Below are 19,938 nucleotides of genomic sequence, written 5' to 3'. Positions count from 1 at the left end.
GCCCGGGCCCGCCCGTGCCCCCCGTGGGCGCCGCTGAGCCCGCGCGGGGGGCTCTGCCCCTCTCCTTGCAGATGGCGCAGCCGTAGGGAGCTGGGAGCATGGCGGCGGACGGGGACGCGCTGGGACTGCCCGACACCCCGCACGGCGGTAAGGCCGGGTGCGCAGGCCGGGAAGGGCTTCAGGAGCGGCGAGGGAAACCGTTCTCAGAGCGAAACTGCAAAAATGAGGCTGGCAAAACACCGCCGCAGCCGTGGTGCCGCAGGAACCTGGCAGCCCGGTGTGGGCTGGCGCCCACGGCGGCGCGTTGGGTTTCTGGTGTGCCTGCGGGGCCGGCACCAGGCCTGTGGCTGCCGTTCGGTGCGTAGCTCAGCCTCTCGCTGTGTGAAGCCGCGCGTCTGGGCACGCCGGGAGGCTTTGGCTTTTCCCGCCGCTCCCGAGAGCCGAGGCGCGCTCCCCTGGTGTGTGCAAGCCCCTCAGTCACGGCAGTGTTGCTGCCGGCCCGGCACGTGATTGTCCTGACACCTGAACGGGAGGCTCCCGGCCTCAGGGGCACTGTGGGTACTGGCATTTTTCCGTACAATAACCACATTTGATTGCAGAGTTGGAGAGATTCAGATAGGGTGGATAAGAACAATGAGGGGCATCCCAAAAGGGATGAAGAGACACAGGTTAGCATGGAGCAGAGGACCGGTTAGTGTGTGAAGAGGTGATAATATAGCATTTTTTTTTCAGTTATGATACAGACCATTGTTTTATGCTATTTACTGAGAACTGTTTCTTTCAACAGTAATGACCTGTCACAGTGTTACATTTATCAGAATTTCTGGAGTCGTATATCTTCAGTTCGATATATTTTAGAAAAGGGTTTCAAACTCAGCTGAGGTTGGCTTAGCCAGTTTGTAATTTAAGTTTATTTATGTCTAAAGCTGTAAAATTTCCTTTGTGCTAAATTCTTGTAAAGCTTTTTTCTTCACAGAAGCAGTAGCTTGGTGGGTAAAGTTTCCCTTTCTCTTACTACTTAGTGTCTGTTTCTTTATTTGCAATGCTAGGTATAATTCATTACTCCTGTAGAATCATAGCTGTGCACATTTTATAGGCAAGTTAGACTTATTAAAAGGTTACATACATACACATGTATCTCTCTGTATATGGTATTTATGTATTTGGTTTTGCTTTGATTTAGAAGCTTCCCCATTTAAGGAGGATGATGAGAGCTCAGTGGATATCTATGATGGCTTGGACAACGGTTTGACAGTTGCTGGTAGGTTGAATGGAACTTGTTGCGGTTGGAAGGGACCCCTAGAGACCATCCAGTCCAACCCCCTGCTCCAGCAGGGACACCCGGAGCAGGTGGCACAGGGCGGCATCCAGGCGGGTTTGGAAGATCTCCAGAGAAGGAGACTCCACAGCCTCCCTGGGCAGCCTGTGCCAGGGCTCTGGCACCCTCACAGGAAAGAAGCTCTTCCTCACATGCAGATGGAACTGCCTGTGTTGCAGCTTGTGCCCATTGCCCCTTGTCCTGTCACTGGCCACCACTCAGAAGAGTTTGGCCCCTTCCTCCCTACATTCTCCTCTCAGGTACTTCTACATATTGATCAGATCCCCTCAGTGTCTTCGCTTCTCCAGGCTAAACAGGCCCAGCTCGCTTAGTCTTTCCTTACACGATTGATGCTGCCCTCCCTTAGTCATCTGTGTCGCTCGCCGCTAGACCCTCTCGAGAAGCTCCACGTCCCTCTTATCCTGGGGAGCCCAGAACTGCCCCCAATACTCCAGGTGCGGCCTCACCAGAGCTGAGGAGAGGGGCAGAATCACCTCCCTTGACCTGCTGGCAACACTGCTCCTGATGCAGGCCAGGATCCCATTGGCCTTCTTGGCCACGAGGGCACACTGCTCACTCATGGTTAACTTAGTGTCAACCAGGACTCCCAGGTCCCTCTCCGTGGAGTTGCTTTCCAGCAGGTCGACCCCTAATCTGTACTGGTGGCTGGGGTTATTCCTCCCCAGGTGCAGGACCCTGCACTTGTCCTTATTGAACCTCATGAGGTTCCTCTCTGCCCAACTCTCCAGCCTGTCCAGGTCCCTCTGGATGGCAGCACAGCCCTCCGGAGTGTCGGCCACTCCAGCCAGCTTGGTGTCATCTGCAAACTTGCTCAGGGTGCGCTCTGTGCCCTCGTCCAGGTCATTGATGAACAAATTGAACAGCACTGGGCCCAGCACTGACCCCTGGGGGACGCCACTGGCCACAGGCCTCCAACTGGACTCGGCCCCATTTATCAGCACCCTCTGAGCTCTGCCATCCAGCCAGCCCTTGATCCACATCACATCCACCTCACCTTGTCTTAAAGGTTAATAGTGCCTCGGTGCTTCTTAGGCTGGTTCCAAGCAAGGTGACAGTTATCTGTAAGACGACAGATCTATGAGTTTATATTTAGCTGATATTAATATAGTTACCTGTTTGTTTGAATTCAAGGTATTTATCTTCAATGTTGTACATACACAGCTGAGGATTTTAAATTCTATTAGGTGAAGTATTACGGCATAGTTTTCTTGTCATACTGACTATTTTAAGAGCCTTAAAGCATGTGTTCAGAAAGAGGTATAGAGAAACCTCAGCTCCTCTCACCATGCCATGACAGAGGACACTTGACCTTGGTAAAGGCGCTGTCCTCCTGTGGCCTTTAAATAGGTTCAGGACCAGATCTCAAAGTCACTGATCACTAAGTCAAGGCTGACAGGTCCAGTGTATGCATTGCTGTCATTGTTGTAAGATGTATTCACTATGTCCTCTTTCTGTTATTAATAATTTCACACACAAACATAAATTAATTTGGTGTTCCCTCTTAAAAATAAGACAGAGACAGACCCAGATCATGTTCTTTGTTAGGAGTCTTAGTGTCAAGTTCACTGAAATGCAGTTCCTGCCGTTGAACAGGCATTTCTGTACAGGTCTGTTGCTGAGGGCACTGGCACAGGCTGCTCGGACAGGTTGTCTCATCTCTGCCCTTGGAGGTGCTCGAAGGCCAGAGGTCTGGCAGCAGGCTCTAGGTGACGCTGCTTGAGCAGGGATGTCGGGTTAGATGATCCATAAAGGTCCTTCCCAATGTCTGCTGTTCCTTTATTGAATGTTCATGGAAAGACTAGACTAAATCCTACAGCTGTAAAACATATGCTCATGTCTTGTTCTCTTTTTTCATTTGTTACAGTATATGAGAATATATCCAATATTTCAGATACAGAAAAATATTGTTTAGTAAATTCAAAAGGTGCAAAAATGAACAACTTAATGCGACGCAAACATCTTGTGGATTACAAATGGTTTTACATGTTGTCTTGTGATGCACTAATATTCTTTGCATTATGTAGCAGCCAAAGACTGGCTGTGGTCAAGGGCTGAAACACAGCTTTGATAGCTGACTTATTTGTCTATAAATTAATCTAAAAATGAGAGGTATCATAAATCAGGTTCTGTAAGCAATGTGTATTTGATGAACGGAGCACACAGGCTGATCATGAAAAGACACTGACAGCAAAGTAATTTGGTGTGAGATTTTAAAAAGTAAAAATCTTCAAAACTAAATCAAAGGAGCTTAGGTGTTAGATGGAATGCAGAATAGAGCAAAGAGCAGTTTTTCGATGCAAGGAGCATTTCAGACACGTGGCAGCTGGTCCCCTCCCAGCTGTACAAACGTTGATATCCCCCGTTTCGTTTGGATCAACTGATCTGCGCTGGGGAACGTCGATGTCCCAGGCGTCCGAGTGTTCTTTTTCTCAAGCATGTTTTTCAACTGCCATTCTTTTAAAGGCTAAAATTGGTAATAAAATAAGTTACTTGCAGGATGTATATGTTTCTTCTAGCTTTTTCCTATCCAGTGGTGGTAGAGTTTTGAAACTTCAGACCACTGCTTAGATGAAGCCTTCTGTGCTTTGTGAATTAAGTAGGTTTCCTGTAAATCAGCTCTCCTTTGATTTAGAAGAGCACACCATCAGACTGTCACAGAAGACACCCACCTTTGCTTGTGATGGTCCTGTAAATCTATAATTTTTCTATATTTTCATCCTTTTATGTATTTGTATATGGATCGTGTTTTTCAAATACACTGCCATGAATGTTGAAATTGAGAATAAGAATGGGAATTTCCTCAGGTAAAGTTTTGCGTTTTAGAAGTATTTTCCTCTATGGCAGAGTGCGTACTAGCTAGAAACAATAGCTTTTTATTTATGTAATTCTTCCACTTCCATCTTCAGAGAATTCTGCTCCAAGTTCTACACCAACTGGCAACTCTTTAAACTTATTTGATGAGATATTAATTGAGGAAGGAACTGCAAAGGAAGCATCCTATAATGAGGTGTGTATTAATATTGCGTATATATATATGCATGTTTTTGTTGTTGTTGTTCCAAATATTGTATAATGTGCAAAAAAAAGTCTGCCAGTGTACTTGTATTACTGGAAAAGTGGGGAATCTCTTCCTAAATATGTGAATAAAACCATGAGTGTCCTGAGGCACTCTTGCATGAACAATTTTATTGTAGTAAGTAAATCCTTCACTCTAAATTTGATCTGCTCTCATTTGTTGTCCCTTTGCATGCAGTTTTATCTCTTGGGTTATGAGAGTTATTGTAATTCTTTTTCTAGTTAAAGGTCGGTTCAAATGTTTGATAATAATTAATTTTGATAATGAACTGATCTTGACATTTCACCAAGGAATTTTAATAGACATAGGCACATGGGCCGTGGAGTGATCTCTTGTGTCCTTAAGTTTTGTCCTCCAGACTGAAGACAAGTGTCTTATTTACTGCAGTAAATAACTGCTTCTAACAAATCAATAGAACACTTACTCATGTAGTATCATATATCCTGGTGCTTAAAGCACAACTTAGTCGCAAACCTGACGTTTGGAGTAAAAAAAGCAAAAATACACATATAAAATGTGCTATAGAAAGAGCAGGAGCAAAATCTACAGAAATCTACCAAATGATGAGATATCACTTGGGAAGTTGGAAAGCATTTTTCTGTCAACTTTGACAATAAAGAAAATGTGATCCATTCCTTTGTGAAAGTTTTGTAACTGTCTGATTTTAAAGAAGGGCTCATGTCAGAAGTTATATTTTTAATTTAATGTTAAATATTTAAGTTCAAGATCTCCACAAAAGCATGTACCTCTATAGCTAACTTTGAAGTATATTTTAGTTTCTATTGTGATCTTCCTCAACAGTTTTTTATTATATAAAATCTGTAAAACAACTCCTCTATCCTGTTGAAGACAATAAAACCACTTTGTTCCAGTGAGGTGACTGAGCCCTGGAGCCCAGAGGGCTTGTGGAGTCTCCATCCTTGGAGCTGTTGAGACTTGCGTGGAGACAGTCCTGAACAACCTGCTATAGCTGGCCCTGCTTGAGCAGGGTGGTGTTGGACTAGACAGTCTCCAGAGGTCCTTTCCAAAGCCAAATTTTCTGCAATTCTGTGATCTGTAGAGCACTGAGGACTGATTTTCCTGTCCTCCAATAAGCTTGTCTTTAATTTCACAATCATGTGGCTTCCTGTTGCTCTCTAGCCTGTTACTGTTGTGTAATCGTGCATCGATTTCCTCTTACACAGGTGCCTGTGACATGTTAGTGACTTTAATTTTAGCTTCTGTAGAAGCATATTGAGGTTTTCTGTTTTAATATGGCTTTATATAATATGTACACACTTTTGGGTTTTCTTTAAAAAAAGGCTTTATAATCTAAAGCTAACTACTAGTGTGGTTAATGATAGCTAACTACAAATTTAGAGGGGATTTTTGTTTACTGTTTTTAATTAGTCCACTTCTATATTGTGAATCCTTCTCTGTTTGACAGCTACGGGCAGAGTATGGAAAATGTCAACAGCAAATCAAAGAGTTGATGAAGAAGTTTAAGGAAATACAGGCACAGGTACAGAGAATGACATGGTCAACACTGACATAAAGCAAGCTGCATATTTCTTTGAGAAAGAGCTAATTGCATATTCTTGCAGAATTAATCCATTGTGTAGGGATTTCTAGCATGCATGACGGTTGCTGCTGCTAGGATAGTTGGTAGGATAGCATACTGGCAAAATCAGTACATAAATTCCCTTGTTTTCTGATGTTGCATGCAGTAAGACAATACTTGCTTAATTAGAAACTATCTAAAACTTGATAAAAAACTGTTATTGACTAAATCTTTTGTCTGCTTAATTAAAGGCAAGCAGATAATCAAATCAATAGTTACCAGAAAGGTATCTGTTTTCCTTTGCTGATAAAAAAAAAAATGTAAATTTTGCATTTGATGCTGACTTTGGAAGCAACAAATTGGGTAGAGGAATGAAACAAGGGGAAGGATTATACTTTTTAAGCCACATGGTTACTTCATTTGTGACTTAATTCAGTTTTGATAAATTTTATGATAAAATGCTAAACAATTAGCATTTTAGCATTATAAACAACAGCAGAAATCTGAAGTTGTTTATATATATTCTGTCAACAAGTATTTTTTTTCTAACAGCTGACTTGCGCTGATTTTCATTATATATTTGGATTTATACCCAAGCTAACTTTCTTATTTGTTGTATATATTTAAAAATAGAATGTCATTCTACAAAATGAAAACCAAGCTCTTAAGAAGAATATTTCAGCACTTATCAAAACAGCGAGAGTGGAAATTAACCGGAAGGATGAAGAAATCAGTAACCTGCATCAAAGGTACAGCTGGACAGTGGCATTTTACACATTTCTTTTTGTCCAGTCATGTTGATATACTTGTTATAAAGCTGCTTATATGTGAAGTAAGGAAGAAAATTGCTGTTTACTAAATAATTGTCTGCATAATTGAATATTGGTACAATCAAATGAAACACATATTTTTCTTTCTAGCTTCATGAAGTCTTTGGTTTCTGTTTAGGAAAACAAGGAGGAATCCTGAAGCATTTGCCTGATCTGTTCTTTAACTTGGTTTTACCACCCATTGTGTTTGGGTTGTTTAGCTGTCTTTCATGTATCAAATCAGATATTCTCTTGCATATTTCAGCTTCAAAACATAGTTTCAGACTGAAATTCACGGAAGCTTTTTTGACAGTAAATGAAAATAAGGGCTATAATATCTTGGTGAAAGTGCTCGTTGCGATGGTGGAAGATGGCAGTGAGAAAATTCGTGATAACTTCTGTGTATTATTAATCTTCTTGCAAATTGAAGAATAATAGTAAATTATTGGTGGTAGAGCAGCTGACTGTAACATTTCTAGGCTGTTTGATGCTGAGCAGGGAATCAAAACTCAGGAGCCCTGGCTTATATTCACACGATCACCTGCCTGTCACTTACGTGAACTCAGTCAAGCCATTTGGGGTTTTTTTGTACTTCAATTTGTCAGTTTGATATTTTCTGCCACCGAAAGTGTCATAAGGAGAGAGCTTGACGTGACATGTAATTGTTTCGGTTGGTTGGTTGTGACAAGGTAGTTTCACATCTCCATGAATAGTTTTCCAGGGCAAAAATTAAATTTTTTGAAAAATGTGTTCTTGTTTTGAATACTCACTCTAACCAAAGCATTTTCAAACTTATGCAACCTCTCCATGTATAAAGACTGCTTCAGAGGCCATGTCTTTCCAGGAGATTGTTAATGCTTATCTCCGATATATTCGGATATAACTACACTCACAGTATGTGAGTGCATGTTTAATTGCCAAATGAAAGCTCTGGGAAATTTTGGCAGTGTATCACAAAGAGAAATACAGGAAAGGGCTTTGGATTACAGCAAAAGCAACATCTAGTTTAATGGGTTTTTGGAGTGCATTGTTTTTTTTTTTTCTTTCTGTTTCTGCATGGATTAGCAGCAACTGTTCCTTCAAGCTGGTGTTAGTAGCGTGCATGGAATACTTTGAATATGTCAGAAAAGTGTCTTTGTTGTCTGGTGAAATAGCTTTGGTGTGTTCACCCTTAACGAGCTCAGGCCATACAGGCTGCATGTGGCCTTTTTTTATTATGATTATGACCTTGCAGCAGCATCACGTGGCCTTGATGAGCCTTGATTATCGTAATTTACCACTTGTTTTCCGTAGCTTGAAGCAAGTTCCAACCACAGTAGCTTATTTGCCTTTTGGGTTGACTGCCTATTGTTTTGTCTGCTGTTTTTTACGTAGTAAATTATTGAATGGCTATGGTTTTTAAAATCCCTGATGTATATAACAGCTTCTTCTAGGGGAAGACTTTCACTGGACAGTGACATGTTAATTTGCATTAACAAAATTGATAATTAGACCAATACAGCATTTTTCCACTGATCTTATTTTTTCTCTGTAGATGAGTTTTGTTTGGAAAATATGTATAGAAAGAATTGTTGTGGGATTTTTTGTTTGTTTGTTTTACTCAGTGCTAATTATTAAAATTCCATTTTATCCCCCATATCTTTCAACTGAGACTCAGAGAAAGCATGGCAAACGTTTAGAAAGACAAGGGTTCTTTATAATTTGGCTTTTGTTATTGCCGAATACATTTCACATCTCTGCAGTGACTTTGTCTCTGTGTATAAACAGGCTGTCGGAGTTCCCCAGTCACCGCGGCGGCTTCGCCCGAACACATCTCCCAGCATCCATTAATGGAAGGTGCCTCGAGGTGTGTAAATCCAAAGAGCCCAAATTCAGATCACCCGATGTGGGCGACAGTGTAAAGATGGATCACAGAACGAAAAATGACTCCCCAAAAGATGCGTATCACAATTACTCGTCTCATAACATGGACAACGGGAAGTGTAGCTCGGATAAAAGAAGCAATCCATATCTACTGAGATACCCTCCTGAAGAGCTCTGCACTGATGGTGCTCATAAACGTCTCCCAAATTATGACCACTGCTCCAACAAGGATAATAGGAAGGAAAGAAAAGAAATGAAAAGTGATGAACAGTATAGCAGGGGAAATGACAGCAAAAACAGAAGAGAAACACAGCAGAGCTACACCGGTAGCAATATTGATAGCCAGGATTCAGATCCTCATCAAAAGCTGCAAACACTTTCAGAGAAGGCAAGTAAAAATGAGTTGCAACAAAAAAGTCAGAGCACAAAACTCAAATGTAGTCCAAGTGCAGAAAGAAGGGCAGAAAGGGGGGCCTCTTCCTGGGAGAAACAAGCTACCAGCAAGGACAGGTTTCAGACAAGAGGTGAGTTGTATGCTGATGAGAGGTCACAAAACATGACCAAGAAGGATGTTAAAATGCATGATAAAGAAGAAAAAGGCTCTGGCCAGAAAAGTAAGCCAAATGAGAAGCAACAGGAGCAATCAAGGAGGTCTGGTAGAGTCAGCAGTCCGCACTCAAAGAACGAGCACTCCAAGAACCTACATGAGTCGCGTAAATGTCGCGTGGAAGAGTCTAGAAAAGCAAGAGACTCAGACTACAAGAGAGAGAGAGGAACCAACGATCATACTGCTCGGGAAGGAAGGTCTTCACCTTCCAATTCCAGCAGCAGAGAGCATAAACACGCACGCTCCAAGGAAAATAGCAGTAGACACGAATGGGAAACGGCACATTCAAAATCAGAGAGACACAGAACTGAAGAAAAAAGGAAAAGAGAGAGGGAGAGTCAGGATGAAAACAGACATTCTAGAAATGAAAGAAAAGTTACAAAAGAGACTTCTCACCAATCTTCCAAAGACTGTAAGAAAGGTGCAGATGTTACAAAAGGTGAGAGAAACAAGTCTCATAAGCCAGAAGAGGCATCCAGAGTAGCAGATAGTTTAAAAGACCACAAAGCTCCCAAAAGTAAAGATGATCTAACTGAAGCAAAGAGCAAAGACTTGAAACTCAGCTTTATGGAAAAACTAAATTTGACTCTTTCTCCTGCTAAAAAACAATGCCTTTCTCCAATGGATGGATTTGAAATGTCCTCCCAAAAGGCCACTGATGATGGAAGTACAGAGCTTGCCATGCAGGCTGAAGTCGTGGATTCTGCTACCTGTGATCCTGCCAAGCAAACTCATCCTGACTCACTAGAAGACCTGGACAGCGCAGCTCAGATCAGCCTGGAACAGACAGTGCCTCTTTCTGTGAATCCTGATCACGAATCCTTGAAAACAGCAGCAGCAGCAGCAGCAGGTCCAGCACAGCCTGAGGCTTTGGCAGCAGTGGCAGCTGGAGACGTGAGCCCAGGAGCCCTACCAGAAGCAGCAGAGGCTCAGGTGCAACCCCAGGCCTTGATGGGAACAGCAGAGGTACCGACCCCTGGTGAAGTGCAGGCTGGAACTCCAGCAGCAACGGCAGAGGCTCCTGATGTGGTTGAATCTGAAGCTTCAGCAGCAGCAGTGGCTGCCGTGGATCTGGATCAAGCTGAGGCTTTGCCTCTGGAGGCAGCAGGGTCTGGAGAGCTGCCTGTAGCAGCGGGTGGGATGCAGGAGGACAAGGTGCCGGCAGCAGCAGTGGCACCTCCCGAGGCTGCCAGTGAAAGTCTGGTGGCCCTTCCTGAGTCTGTAGCGGAGAAGGGAGAGGAAGATAAAATGTGGCTACCTACTGATAAAGAAAGCTCAGAGGACCGACATAGCTCTCCAAACCTGGCCTTACATGACCCAGAGGCCAGAAGTTCTAGTGACTTGGAGTCCTATGGTGTTGCTGGTGATAGTATGGAAACAAAACCGGACTGTTTAATGGAAGTAATTAAGGATGATGATCACTTGGCTGCAGAAAATGTTGAGTGTTCTGTTGAGAAAACAAATGTCTGCAAAGATACACCTCAGTCACCTGAGAGAACTGTACTATCTGCTAGGGAGGCACCAGTAGTTGACCAGAATGCCTGTGATCTGGAGCCAGACTTACCTGAAATCACTACAACAGCCTCTTGCCTTAGTGGTGAGACGTATCCCAGGACTAAAGAGAGGGAAACTAACCCCATTCCTGCTGACGATGACAGTTCAATACTGAGCATTGACCTCAATCACCTGAGGTATATTCCGAAGGCCATCAGCCCGCTCAACAGCCCCATGCGGCCTTTGGCTAAAGCCCTTAGGATGGAGAGTCCTGGCAAAGGTCTTGTGAAGAGCTATAACAAAGGTATTTGTGTATTACAGCTTGTCTTTTGCATCAGTGTTTAGAGTATGCTTCCATAGAAAGCAGACATCACTTTCTTTTAAATGATTTCTCAAACATACACATTTTTTTCTTATGCTGTATAGGTCACAATGGTCCTTTTCTTCTTTGGTTTCAAGTGGACTCAATAATGTAGTCAATATTTGAGCCAACTGAACATTAATGCTTACAAATTTGTGGTTTGCCACTACTTAAAGATAAGTGATTGAAAAGTTATATACAAAATACAGATTCAAAAATCAAAATACAAAATTCCAAAATCTGAAAAATGCAGTTGCCCGAAGCGTGGTGGCTTCTGACTAGGTTTCACTAGGTTCTTTCTGTGGGTTTGTAGAGGTGTAAGTCATTTAGGATCAGATAATTAGAAGTATTTATTTCAAGAAAGCTGGAGAGTATGTGACACTCAGTTTCTGTGAATGACTTCTCTCTCCAGCTGAATAAATTTCAGTTGGATTTTTAGATGCATTTTACAGCTGTGTGTCGATTGGAAGAAAAGTAAAAGAAATCACACATCATTAGGATATTATCACTTAATGAAGTAAGAACCAACTCCTGAACTATATCTCAAAGAGATAAAATGTGGCGGCACAGAAAGGGAGAGAAAGTAGGTGGACTTTCTTGCTTAGGTCTTTCCCTCGTGGGGATTTCAGTTTCTTGGAAGTTTTTAATTTCTTACTAAAAGGGGAATGGACACTGTGGAGATTAAATGCCTTTTCTTATGTTTCAAAGCATATGCCTGGTGTTTTTGCAAGTCTTAGTATGTTTTGTAATGCCATTCTGCCTGCTGCAATGAAGGCAACTTCTAACTACAAATTCCTTTAGCAGTAGCAGTTTATATTTCATTTCTACAGCAGTTTATATGCTTTGAAATTGCTGAGATTGCTATTAAATTTTGTGTGTGTGTGTGAGAACACAAGAGCTTTGAGAGCAAAGTAGGTGAATGCCTTTTTTTTCCCCATTTTGTGGTGTTTCCCTAGGTTACCTTTTAGAGGAACCCATCCTGTCCAGGGCTTGATACCATATTGCAAAGCAGTCATTTTAATTTTTCAAGTTAGATGCCTGGTTGTGTTTGTGACCAAACTGATGATGTTGCTGTCAACTGTTCTGTGTCCCTCAAACTGAGGAGAGACAGACCCTGGCTCCTCTTGGCCTCGAATTCAGCACTGCCCCTCCGGCTGTTCTGCAGTGCAGGGTTTAGGTGTTACTGCCTTCTTTCAGCTGCTTTCAGTTTGTGCCTTAGTTTCCTGAAAGACTGAAATGATTAGTATGAGAGGCTACTGTTAATTGATCCTTGTAAAGCTGAAATGGAGGCAGTGCTGGAATACATCTTTACTCTCAAGCATAACTTTAAAGCGGCAATTACACGTGCACTTCTGGGGAGAGGAATTTAGATATAATCTCATTTTTATCCGGTTAAGTGTTTGTTAGAGGTCATTAAATGGTCTGAATCCCATGCGATGGACCATATAGAGTGTTTTACAATATAATCTCCAGCAAGCCTAAGATTTAACAGCTACAAGGCATGGAAATGGCAGCACACTTCACAGGAATTGTTGTACACTGGAAACCAGCCTGTCTTTTCCTTTGTAATGTTCTGTTTTGTAGCTTATTGTAATTGTTTATTTTTCTTTAAAATAACATTTGCTTGGAAATTAAATTAATAATTAGATATTTAATGGCATCTCAAATATATAAATTATTTAATAAGCTTATTTGTGAGATGGAAGGAAAAAGAGACACTAAATTTGACAAAGCTTGGGCTTTTCATCTCACATTTCTCATTTCCCCATTCCTATTAATCAGGAACCTGAACTGGAGGCCAATAAATTCATGAGAAAAAAAATTTTCAGTGTGCTTATGATGCTGGTCATCTTAAGTGCATCAGAAACTGAAACAGGACTTGACAGGGTGGGTTTCTTTAGTAATTTTGTTTATTGAAAGACTTAGAATCAAGTCAATCCTTTTTATTAGCTCTGGAAAAAAATGTATAGAGGCGTTAACTCGTAATGATATTAAAACTGAATGTTGTGCAGTGCCAGCGTCTCTCCGAATTAACAGAAAGAAGCTCAGAGCTGATGGAATACTTTTTTTTTTTTTTTTTCTTTTTCCCCCTATGCCCTCCACTGCCTTTTGCAGTCCTGGAAAAAAAGTGTTACTGAGCTGAAAAGAAAACTCCTCGCTGCCCAAACTCGTAGCTGAAGATCAAATTTGCTGAGTTCTATTAGGCAGTTTTAAACGAGCAGTCACCTCTCAGACCTGAATCTTCCATGTTTTTCTTAAAGTATATGTTTATAATTGTGTTCTTTAGGGAGATTATCAAACTGTTTTCCTTTTATAGATATAATTCCTGAAAGTACGGTTGGCGTCTGTCCCTCAAAGAATTTGTCCAAGGAGGTAAACAAAGAAAATCAAAAGCCAGTTAGCATGTCTGGTGAGCACTTGGAGATGGAGTCCCAGCTGAGCATCTCCTCAGACGAAATAGAAGAAGGAGAAATCATAAGCAGTGATGATGAAGAAGAAAAATCGAAACCAGAAAGAACCTCTGAAAATACAAAAAAATCAATGCCCAGAACTTCTCCTGAAACGCGCAATTTGACCAGCAATCCACACAATCAAAAGAGCAAAACTGTCTGTGGCAATGAAGACAGTGGAAAGTTTGTTTCTGTGAAATTAAGTACAAAGAAGAACAGAGAGAGACATAAAAACCAGACGTTCAGCTCTTCGAAGGAGATGAAGAAAAATAAAACTGTGAGCCTTGCTTGTCTGGAAAAAATGGTGCAAATTATTGCTGAACCTTCAACTGTGCAAGAAGTTATGCAGATGTTAAGAGCTATACGAAAACAGGTGAGGAAAAACTACATGAAGTTCAAGGTACATTTTCCAGTTCAACACTTTCACAGAATTATAGAATCTGCCATTATAAATTTTACATCATTAATAAAATACTTGAACTTTTCCAAGATGTCTACATTAGGTGAGACTTTAAAATTGAATCTCTGTGATACGATAGAGTCCAAACTCAAGCAAATCAAGAAGAATGCCATAGTGGATCGTCTTTTTGAGCAGCAAGTATCAGATATGAAGAAACAGTTATGGAAATTTGTAGATGAGCAGCTTGATTACTTATTTGAAAAGGTAAGGAGAACTTTAATAAAACTATGTGATGCAGTAAACATGGGAAATGACGCTGAGGAAGGGAAGTTTGAAAGAGCAGGAAAACAAAAACACAGAATTGGTCACAAAAATGATGTTCAAAGGTCGCAAAAAAAATCCTTGAATGCCAGATCTCAAAAGACTGAGGAATATATCCTTTCTAAGCCAGCTGTGGATTACCAACCACCTAAAAAGTGTCACCATGAGAAGAATAAAACTGATGCACCAAAAACTGTTTTTACAAAATGTCTCAACTCCATCGATAACACAAGAATTTCCCAAACCAAAGTGCAGCCCCCTAGGGAGAATAATTTGCAAGGGGCTCTCACTCCACTGAAAAGTACAAGACACGAAAAGGAAGGATTTCAGCTAGCCAAAGATGCTAACAAGTCTGATCTTAGTTACGATCTTCTCACAGAACAACAAGCCTCCAGTCTTACATTTAACCTTGTGAGTGATGCTCAGATGGGTGAAATTTTCAAAAGTTTGTTGCAAGGTTCCGATCTCTTGGAAAAAAGCGGCAGCAATATTGACAGACATGAATGGGAGTTCAGGACACCAGAAAAACAGCTTTTGGAAAGTCAGAAGTGCAGAAGTAGTAGTGCTGTATTAATTCAAGAGATTGCACCAAAGGAGGCTTCTGTGGAACCTCGACCCATAGAAGATATTCACTGGCCTTTGGTTTCACCTATAAGAGCTCCTTCCTTATCATCCAGGCTTCAAATGTCCATCGACCCAAACGTGCTAGATGAAAGCTGTATGTTTGAGGTTCCTACAAGTGCCGCCTCGTGCAAAGAAGATGAGTGCAGCTTACAAAAAACCAAATCCTTTGTTTCTTCTATTCTCCTTGAAGATTTGGCTGTTTCTTTAACTATTCCGTCACCTTTGAAATCAGATGCTCACCTCAGCTTCCTAAAACCCGAGAACACCTCAGGCTCCACTCCCGAGGGCGTCCTTAGCGCCCATTACAGCGAGGACGCGCTCCTCGAAGAGGAGGACGCCACCGAGCAGGACATCCACTTGGCCTTGGAGTCGGATAACTCGAGCAGCAGGTCGAGCTGCTCCTCGTCGTGGCCGAGCCGGCCCGCTGTGGCCGGGTTTCAGTGCCGCCCGAGCCTGCCCATGCAGGCCGTGATCATGGAGAAGTCCAACGACCACTTCATCGTGAAGATCCGGCGCGCGGTGCCGTGCGCCGCCCCGGAGCACGTGGGCCTCGTGAGGGAGGCGCGGGCCTCCTCGGCCAGGGGGGAACGGGGCGGTGAGAAGAGGGAGAGCCCGCGCACCGCAGCAGCCCCCGGGCCAGGAGCGGCCACGCCAGGGCCGAGGCAGCCTGCGGAGCTGCCCCACGGCCCTGCTGGGCAGGAACAAGGCGCTCGGCCAGCGAGGGAGTCGCCCGAGGGTGCTGGAGAGGACGAGGCCGCTGCTTTGCTCCGGCCCCCTAGGAAACCTGCGGACACAAATAGCCCTGGCACAGAAAGCCCTAGTGAGGATGGCGAGAGCTCTCGGATGCGTGAATTTAAAGTACCTGGGAACGTAAATGAAATTGCTGTTGGATCCACAGCTGCTTTTCCCGTTGGATGCGGTGTGGAGTCGTACATAGACTTAACAGGTGATATCGTTGATGAGAACTCGTGTCTTGCAGGGCAGTCTCCTGCAGATAGTAGGAGTCAGGAAACTCCTACTGGGAATGCAGAGATTGGTGATAAAAAGGATGAACTGGAGGAGTGCTCTGTTGATGCCTTTATAGACTTGACAGAAGAGCTTTCCAATGAGACTGTGGCAGGTGAAGGTAATCTGGAAATAAAGCCCACTTCAAATACTGATGCAGGATGCCAAATAAATACAGATGAAAAAACTAGTAAAAAAAGGAAAAAAGATTCTGTGGTATTGGACAATTGTAACTCAAAAAGACAACGGAAAGAAAGCGAGTCACTGGGTGAAGGGAATGATGGAAATGACGCGAAATCTGAAGGGATAAATTCAGTGCCCAGGCGATCTTCCAGCAAGAAGCATGAGTTGCCACAGAGCAAAGACTCTTCTCCTTCGGCTTCATCTGCATCATCGCCTAGTCTGTATGCCAAAAACATTGTCAAAAAGAAAGGAGAAGTAGTAGTTTCCTGGACAAGGTAATGATTTTTTGTTTTTATTTAATTTGGATATTCGCTTATTTTGGCAACTGGTGCATTCAAAAGTGGGAGGAAAAGGGAATTCAGCTGATGCCTGGTTATTCAGAAGCTTTGCATCGGTGTTTAAATGGTAGTGTAAGAGCCCGCTCCCTCCTCTGTGGGATGGTGTTACGAGACTCCGCTTGGAGTGCCATTGAATGGTGCCAATGTCTGTTTTACCCTTTTATCTATAAAGCTTGTCCAACAGAGTACAGATTTGAGGGATGCACTCTTTTCACATAATTCTGTAAGTAGCCTTTGGAAGGGAATGATTCTTAATAATTTCCTAGGTAGAATTTACTTCCCTATCTCAGAACTAGTTTCCTGGCTTGCCTAGATTTCCCTAAAGAAGACTATTTTTGTGTTTGCTTTTAAAGACCTACATTCTAAGGTAACAAGATAGACTATATCGCACCTCTCTGGTTTTTTGTCTCCTCTGCCCCTTTCTTACTCTCCTCAAAAATTCCAGCCAAACTCGATGGAAGTCATTGGTCTTCCTACAAGGCTTGGCAGCACTGGTGACTGGGTAGAGGAGGGCAGCCAAAGGTTTCCCTCTCTGCAAGAAGACACAACAGCAAACAGATTTTTGCTTTGGGGTCTGCACCCCTTAATCTGCACACATTGCTGGTCAACCTTTCAGCCTGTAGATTGGTTGAACCCCCTCCTCGTAGGCAGTAGTTACTGCTCAGTCAGCAGGATATAGGAGGAAAATCATGTGATTGTAGGTGCTGGAGATAAATGTTTAGGATGCACCTGGATTTTATCTGGTTTAGTCTTTGTCCATCTTTGAACAGATGCCTAAAAAGATTGAAGAGTTTCTTTAAATAATTAGCTGTGACATTTTTATTTGAAAATAGAGGCTATTTAGTTAAATATGACATGTTGTGACATGATGTGTTTGAACCAAAGGCACATTGTAGCTGCTTTATACCCACTGAGCCTATGAACATTTTACAGATCCTAAACTGATGAATCAGACAAGGAGCACATCAGGGACACGTTTGTGAAGAGGCTCCCTGTCCTTTCCTCTCTTTTAAGCAGCAGAGGAGCTCTGACCCTGTCACATTAGGGCCACTCCTAGGAGTCAGGAACCTCTCTGGTTGTCCGGTGACACTCAGTGGGCTCTAAGTGAGAGCTGGCTGGGTAGCCACGCAGGGTATGGATGGTAGCCCCTCTTGCTGGCCACAGCTGAATTTGGGAGCTTCCTTAAGTCAGGTTTAAGCTTCTGCTCTCGAAGCTTGAAGTACTCTTGCCCTGGGTGTTTGGGGTGCCGGTTGCAATGATCCTGCATCCTGATCCTTCATGTTTGCTCCTCTCTGCTGCCTCTGTAGTTCTGTGCCAGTGAAAGGGAGGTCAGTGAAGCTCGTTGCTGAAATCATGTTCTGGAGTTGGGATTCAGGATTTTAAAAATATGCATATGCATTATTTTGTTAGTGTGCATGCACAAATATATATGTATTAATGTTAAAAGGAAATATATTTTTGCTGTAGAAATGATGACCGAGAGATCTTACTGGAGTGTCAGAGAAAAGGACCTTCAAGCAAAACTTTTGTTTCCTTAGCCACTAGGTTAAACAAAAGCCCAAATCAGGTAGGTGTTCTGAGTCTTAGCCTTTATAAGAATTTTGTTTCTGATTACAATTGAACAAATACTATTTTTGGAGCTCTCCTGTCAGTTTGGAGTTATGTGGAGTTATTCACTAATGTAACTGTTATATGGAGTTATTCACTAATAAGGACATGGTCGTTTGATGGTGATCTTGAAATAAAAATCCTAGTTTTCTGGCAGTTGTAGCTTCTGAAAAATATATATATATAGGAGATATTATGGTCCAAGAATTAACTTCCTGTACTTCAAAACTGCTGTGTTCAACTACAGGCCAGGGAAGACTGTACTGTTATGTGAACATGCATTCATATCCATTGTGGAATATAAGCAACAATTGGCTCTGGCTCTCTGTCATTAGCCTGAAAATTACTTCAGATGGCAAAGGGATAGGAAAAGGTCCTGAATGCTTTGGAGCACAAATCCCACTAACTTGTTGATTGTGCCCTTGGAATTTTTCCCCTACAATTTAATAGAAAAAAACATAAGGAACAAAATCGTGTTTAAAAAAAAAAAAGTCCTTGGGCTGTCAGAGTAGCCTTGGTAGATCTGGAAACCCGAGTTATTAATAATATGCCCTTTTTTGTCTTTCAGGTTTCAGAAAGATTCAAGCAGTTAATGAAGCTTTTCAAGAAATCCAAGTGCAAGTGAACTTACCTCCAAGCTGCTCTGTGGCTACCAGGTTTAGCTGTTTTCAGCAATGAGAGTGCAACCACTGCATGCAGGTGGTGGGGCGAGCGGAGGTGTCCAAGTCAGAATCCTTAGCCCAGGAAACCTGGGGCACTGTTAGTTGTTTACTTCCCTGCCCACATTTCCACTGAAGTGCTTTATCGCGTGTCGGATAGCTGGAAAATCAGACTAAACCACAGGCTACCTGAGGAAGGGTGTGCACGTGCAAATAGAGCAGTATCGTTTTTAGGAGGTCAATCTTCTGTTGTTTAAAAGTGCTCTGCAAGCACAAGAAGCATTTCATCCAGTGAAAAGGGTGGCTGTTCCTTAACTTGTGAGAAGTGCTGTATGTGGAACGACAATTCCAGGCAAAAACAGGAGTTCTTGGAAACTAGTTGGTGGGTACTCTTAGTTGTTAGATAATCCTAGCAAATAATAAATACATCATCTTGGTTTTCTGCAACATGGAAACTGGTACTTTGAGAAGTTAGGTCTTGTTCTTTTAAAATCGGACAGTGCAGGGATAGTCATAATTCCAAGTGCTCATTACCTGGTAATTGGATGAAGATGGCAAGGAACAGGTGGTTATTGCTATAGGTGGACTCCGTAATAGGTGGACTCTTGTTCATAATCTGCTCTGAGGAGGGAATCCAGCACCGTGTGCAGGGCTTGCCTTCAACCTTGAGCATCTTCTCCAAACCACTTCTTTGTTACTCCAGTGTTCAATGGAAAGAAAGGAATGAATTCCTCTCTCAGGGGCCCATCTCCCTCCTCAGAGAGAGTGAAGCCAGTTATTAATGCAGAGAACAGTTTTTTAGATCCTTTTAAATATTAATGAAATTTTAAAATTAGTGAAATACTGGTGAATAAGGAGCATTAGTTTACCAAGGATTGTCTTGCAGTTGAAAATATTTTACAGTTCTGATGACATTTAAATAGACGTAGTGTTGAATTTTGCACAGTTGAATAACATTTCTTTCAGAAAAAGTCATAGGATTTGGGGTTTTTTTCAAAAATGTTTTATGTTTTGGAAAGAAGTTTGTTCTTTTTCTGCAGATTACATTTGGGAAAGGCACTTAAATTTGCTGAACTTAACTGAAGTAACTTGATAGGCCTTCTACATGATGAACATTTTCTTTTTTTGAACAAAACAAGAGCAGCAATCCATTTTCTTAGTAATAATTTGGAAATAGACCTTCACACGTTTATACTTAATAACCAAGAGACATATTTTTTTATTACTTTTTTTGGTAAAAGCAAGCATTTCCAAAAGCCTT

General features: G+C 42.2%; 1 protein-coding gene across 1 annotated transcript; it reads left to right on the top strand.

The window, feature by feature from the left end:
- The first annotated feature begins 101 nt into the window (after positions 1-101).
- Positions 102-19,622, top strand: CASP8AP2 (caspase 8 associated protein 2). The gene is made up of 9 exons (XM_026038437.1): positions 102-147; positions 1,184-1,261; positions 4,246-4,346; positions 5,842-5,916; positions 6,589-6,704; positions 8,532-11,032; positions 13,407-16,347; positions 17,878-17,977; positions 18,587-19,622. Exons 4-9 carry the CDS (start codon positions 5,887-5,889, stop codon positions 18,641-18,643), a joined length of 5,745 nt encoding a protein of 1,914 aa, XP_025894222.1. The 5' UTR covers positions 102-147; positions 1,184-1,261; positions 4,246-4,346; positions 5,842-5,886; the 3' UTR covers positions 18,644-19,622.
- The last annotated feature ends 316 nt before the right edge of the window (positions 19,623-19,938 follow it).

Source organism: Nothoprocta perdicaria, unplaced genomic scaffold, assembly GCF_003342845.1.
Source record: "Nothoprocta perdicaria isolate Ctin4 unplaced genomic scaffold, notPer1 scaffold_21, whole genome shotgun sequence".
Lineage (NCBI taxonomy): Eukaryota > Metazoa > Chordata > Aves > Tinamiformes > Tinamidae > Nothoprocta > Nothoprocta perdicaria.
The sequence above is the reverse complement of the archived record's forward strand: the minus strand, read 5'-3'. Positions and strand labels throughout refer to the sequence as shown.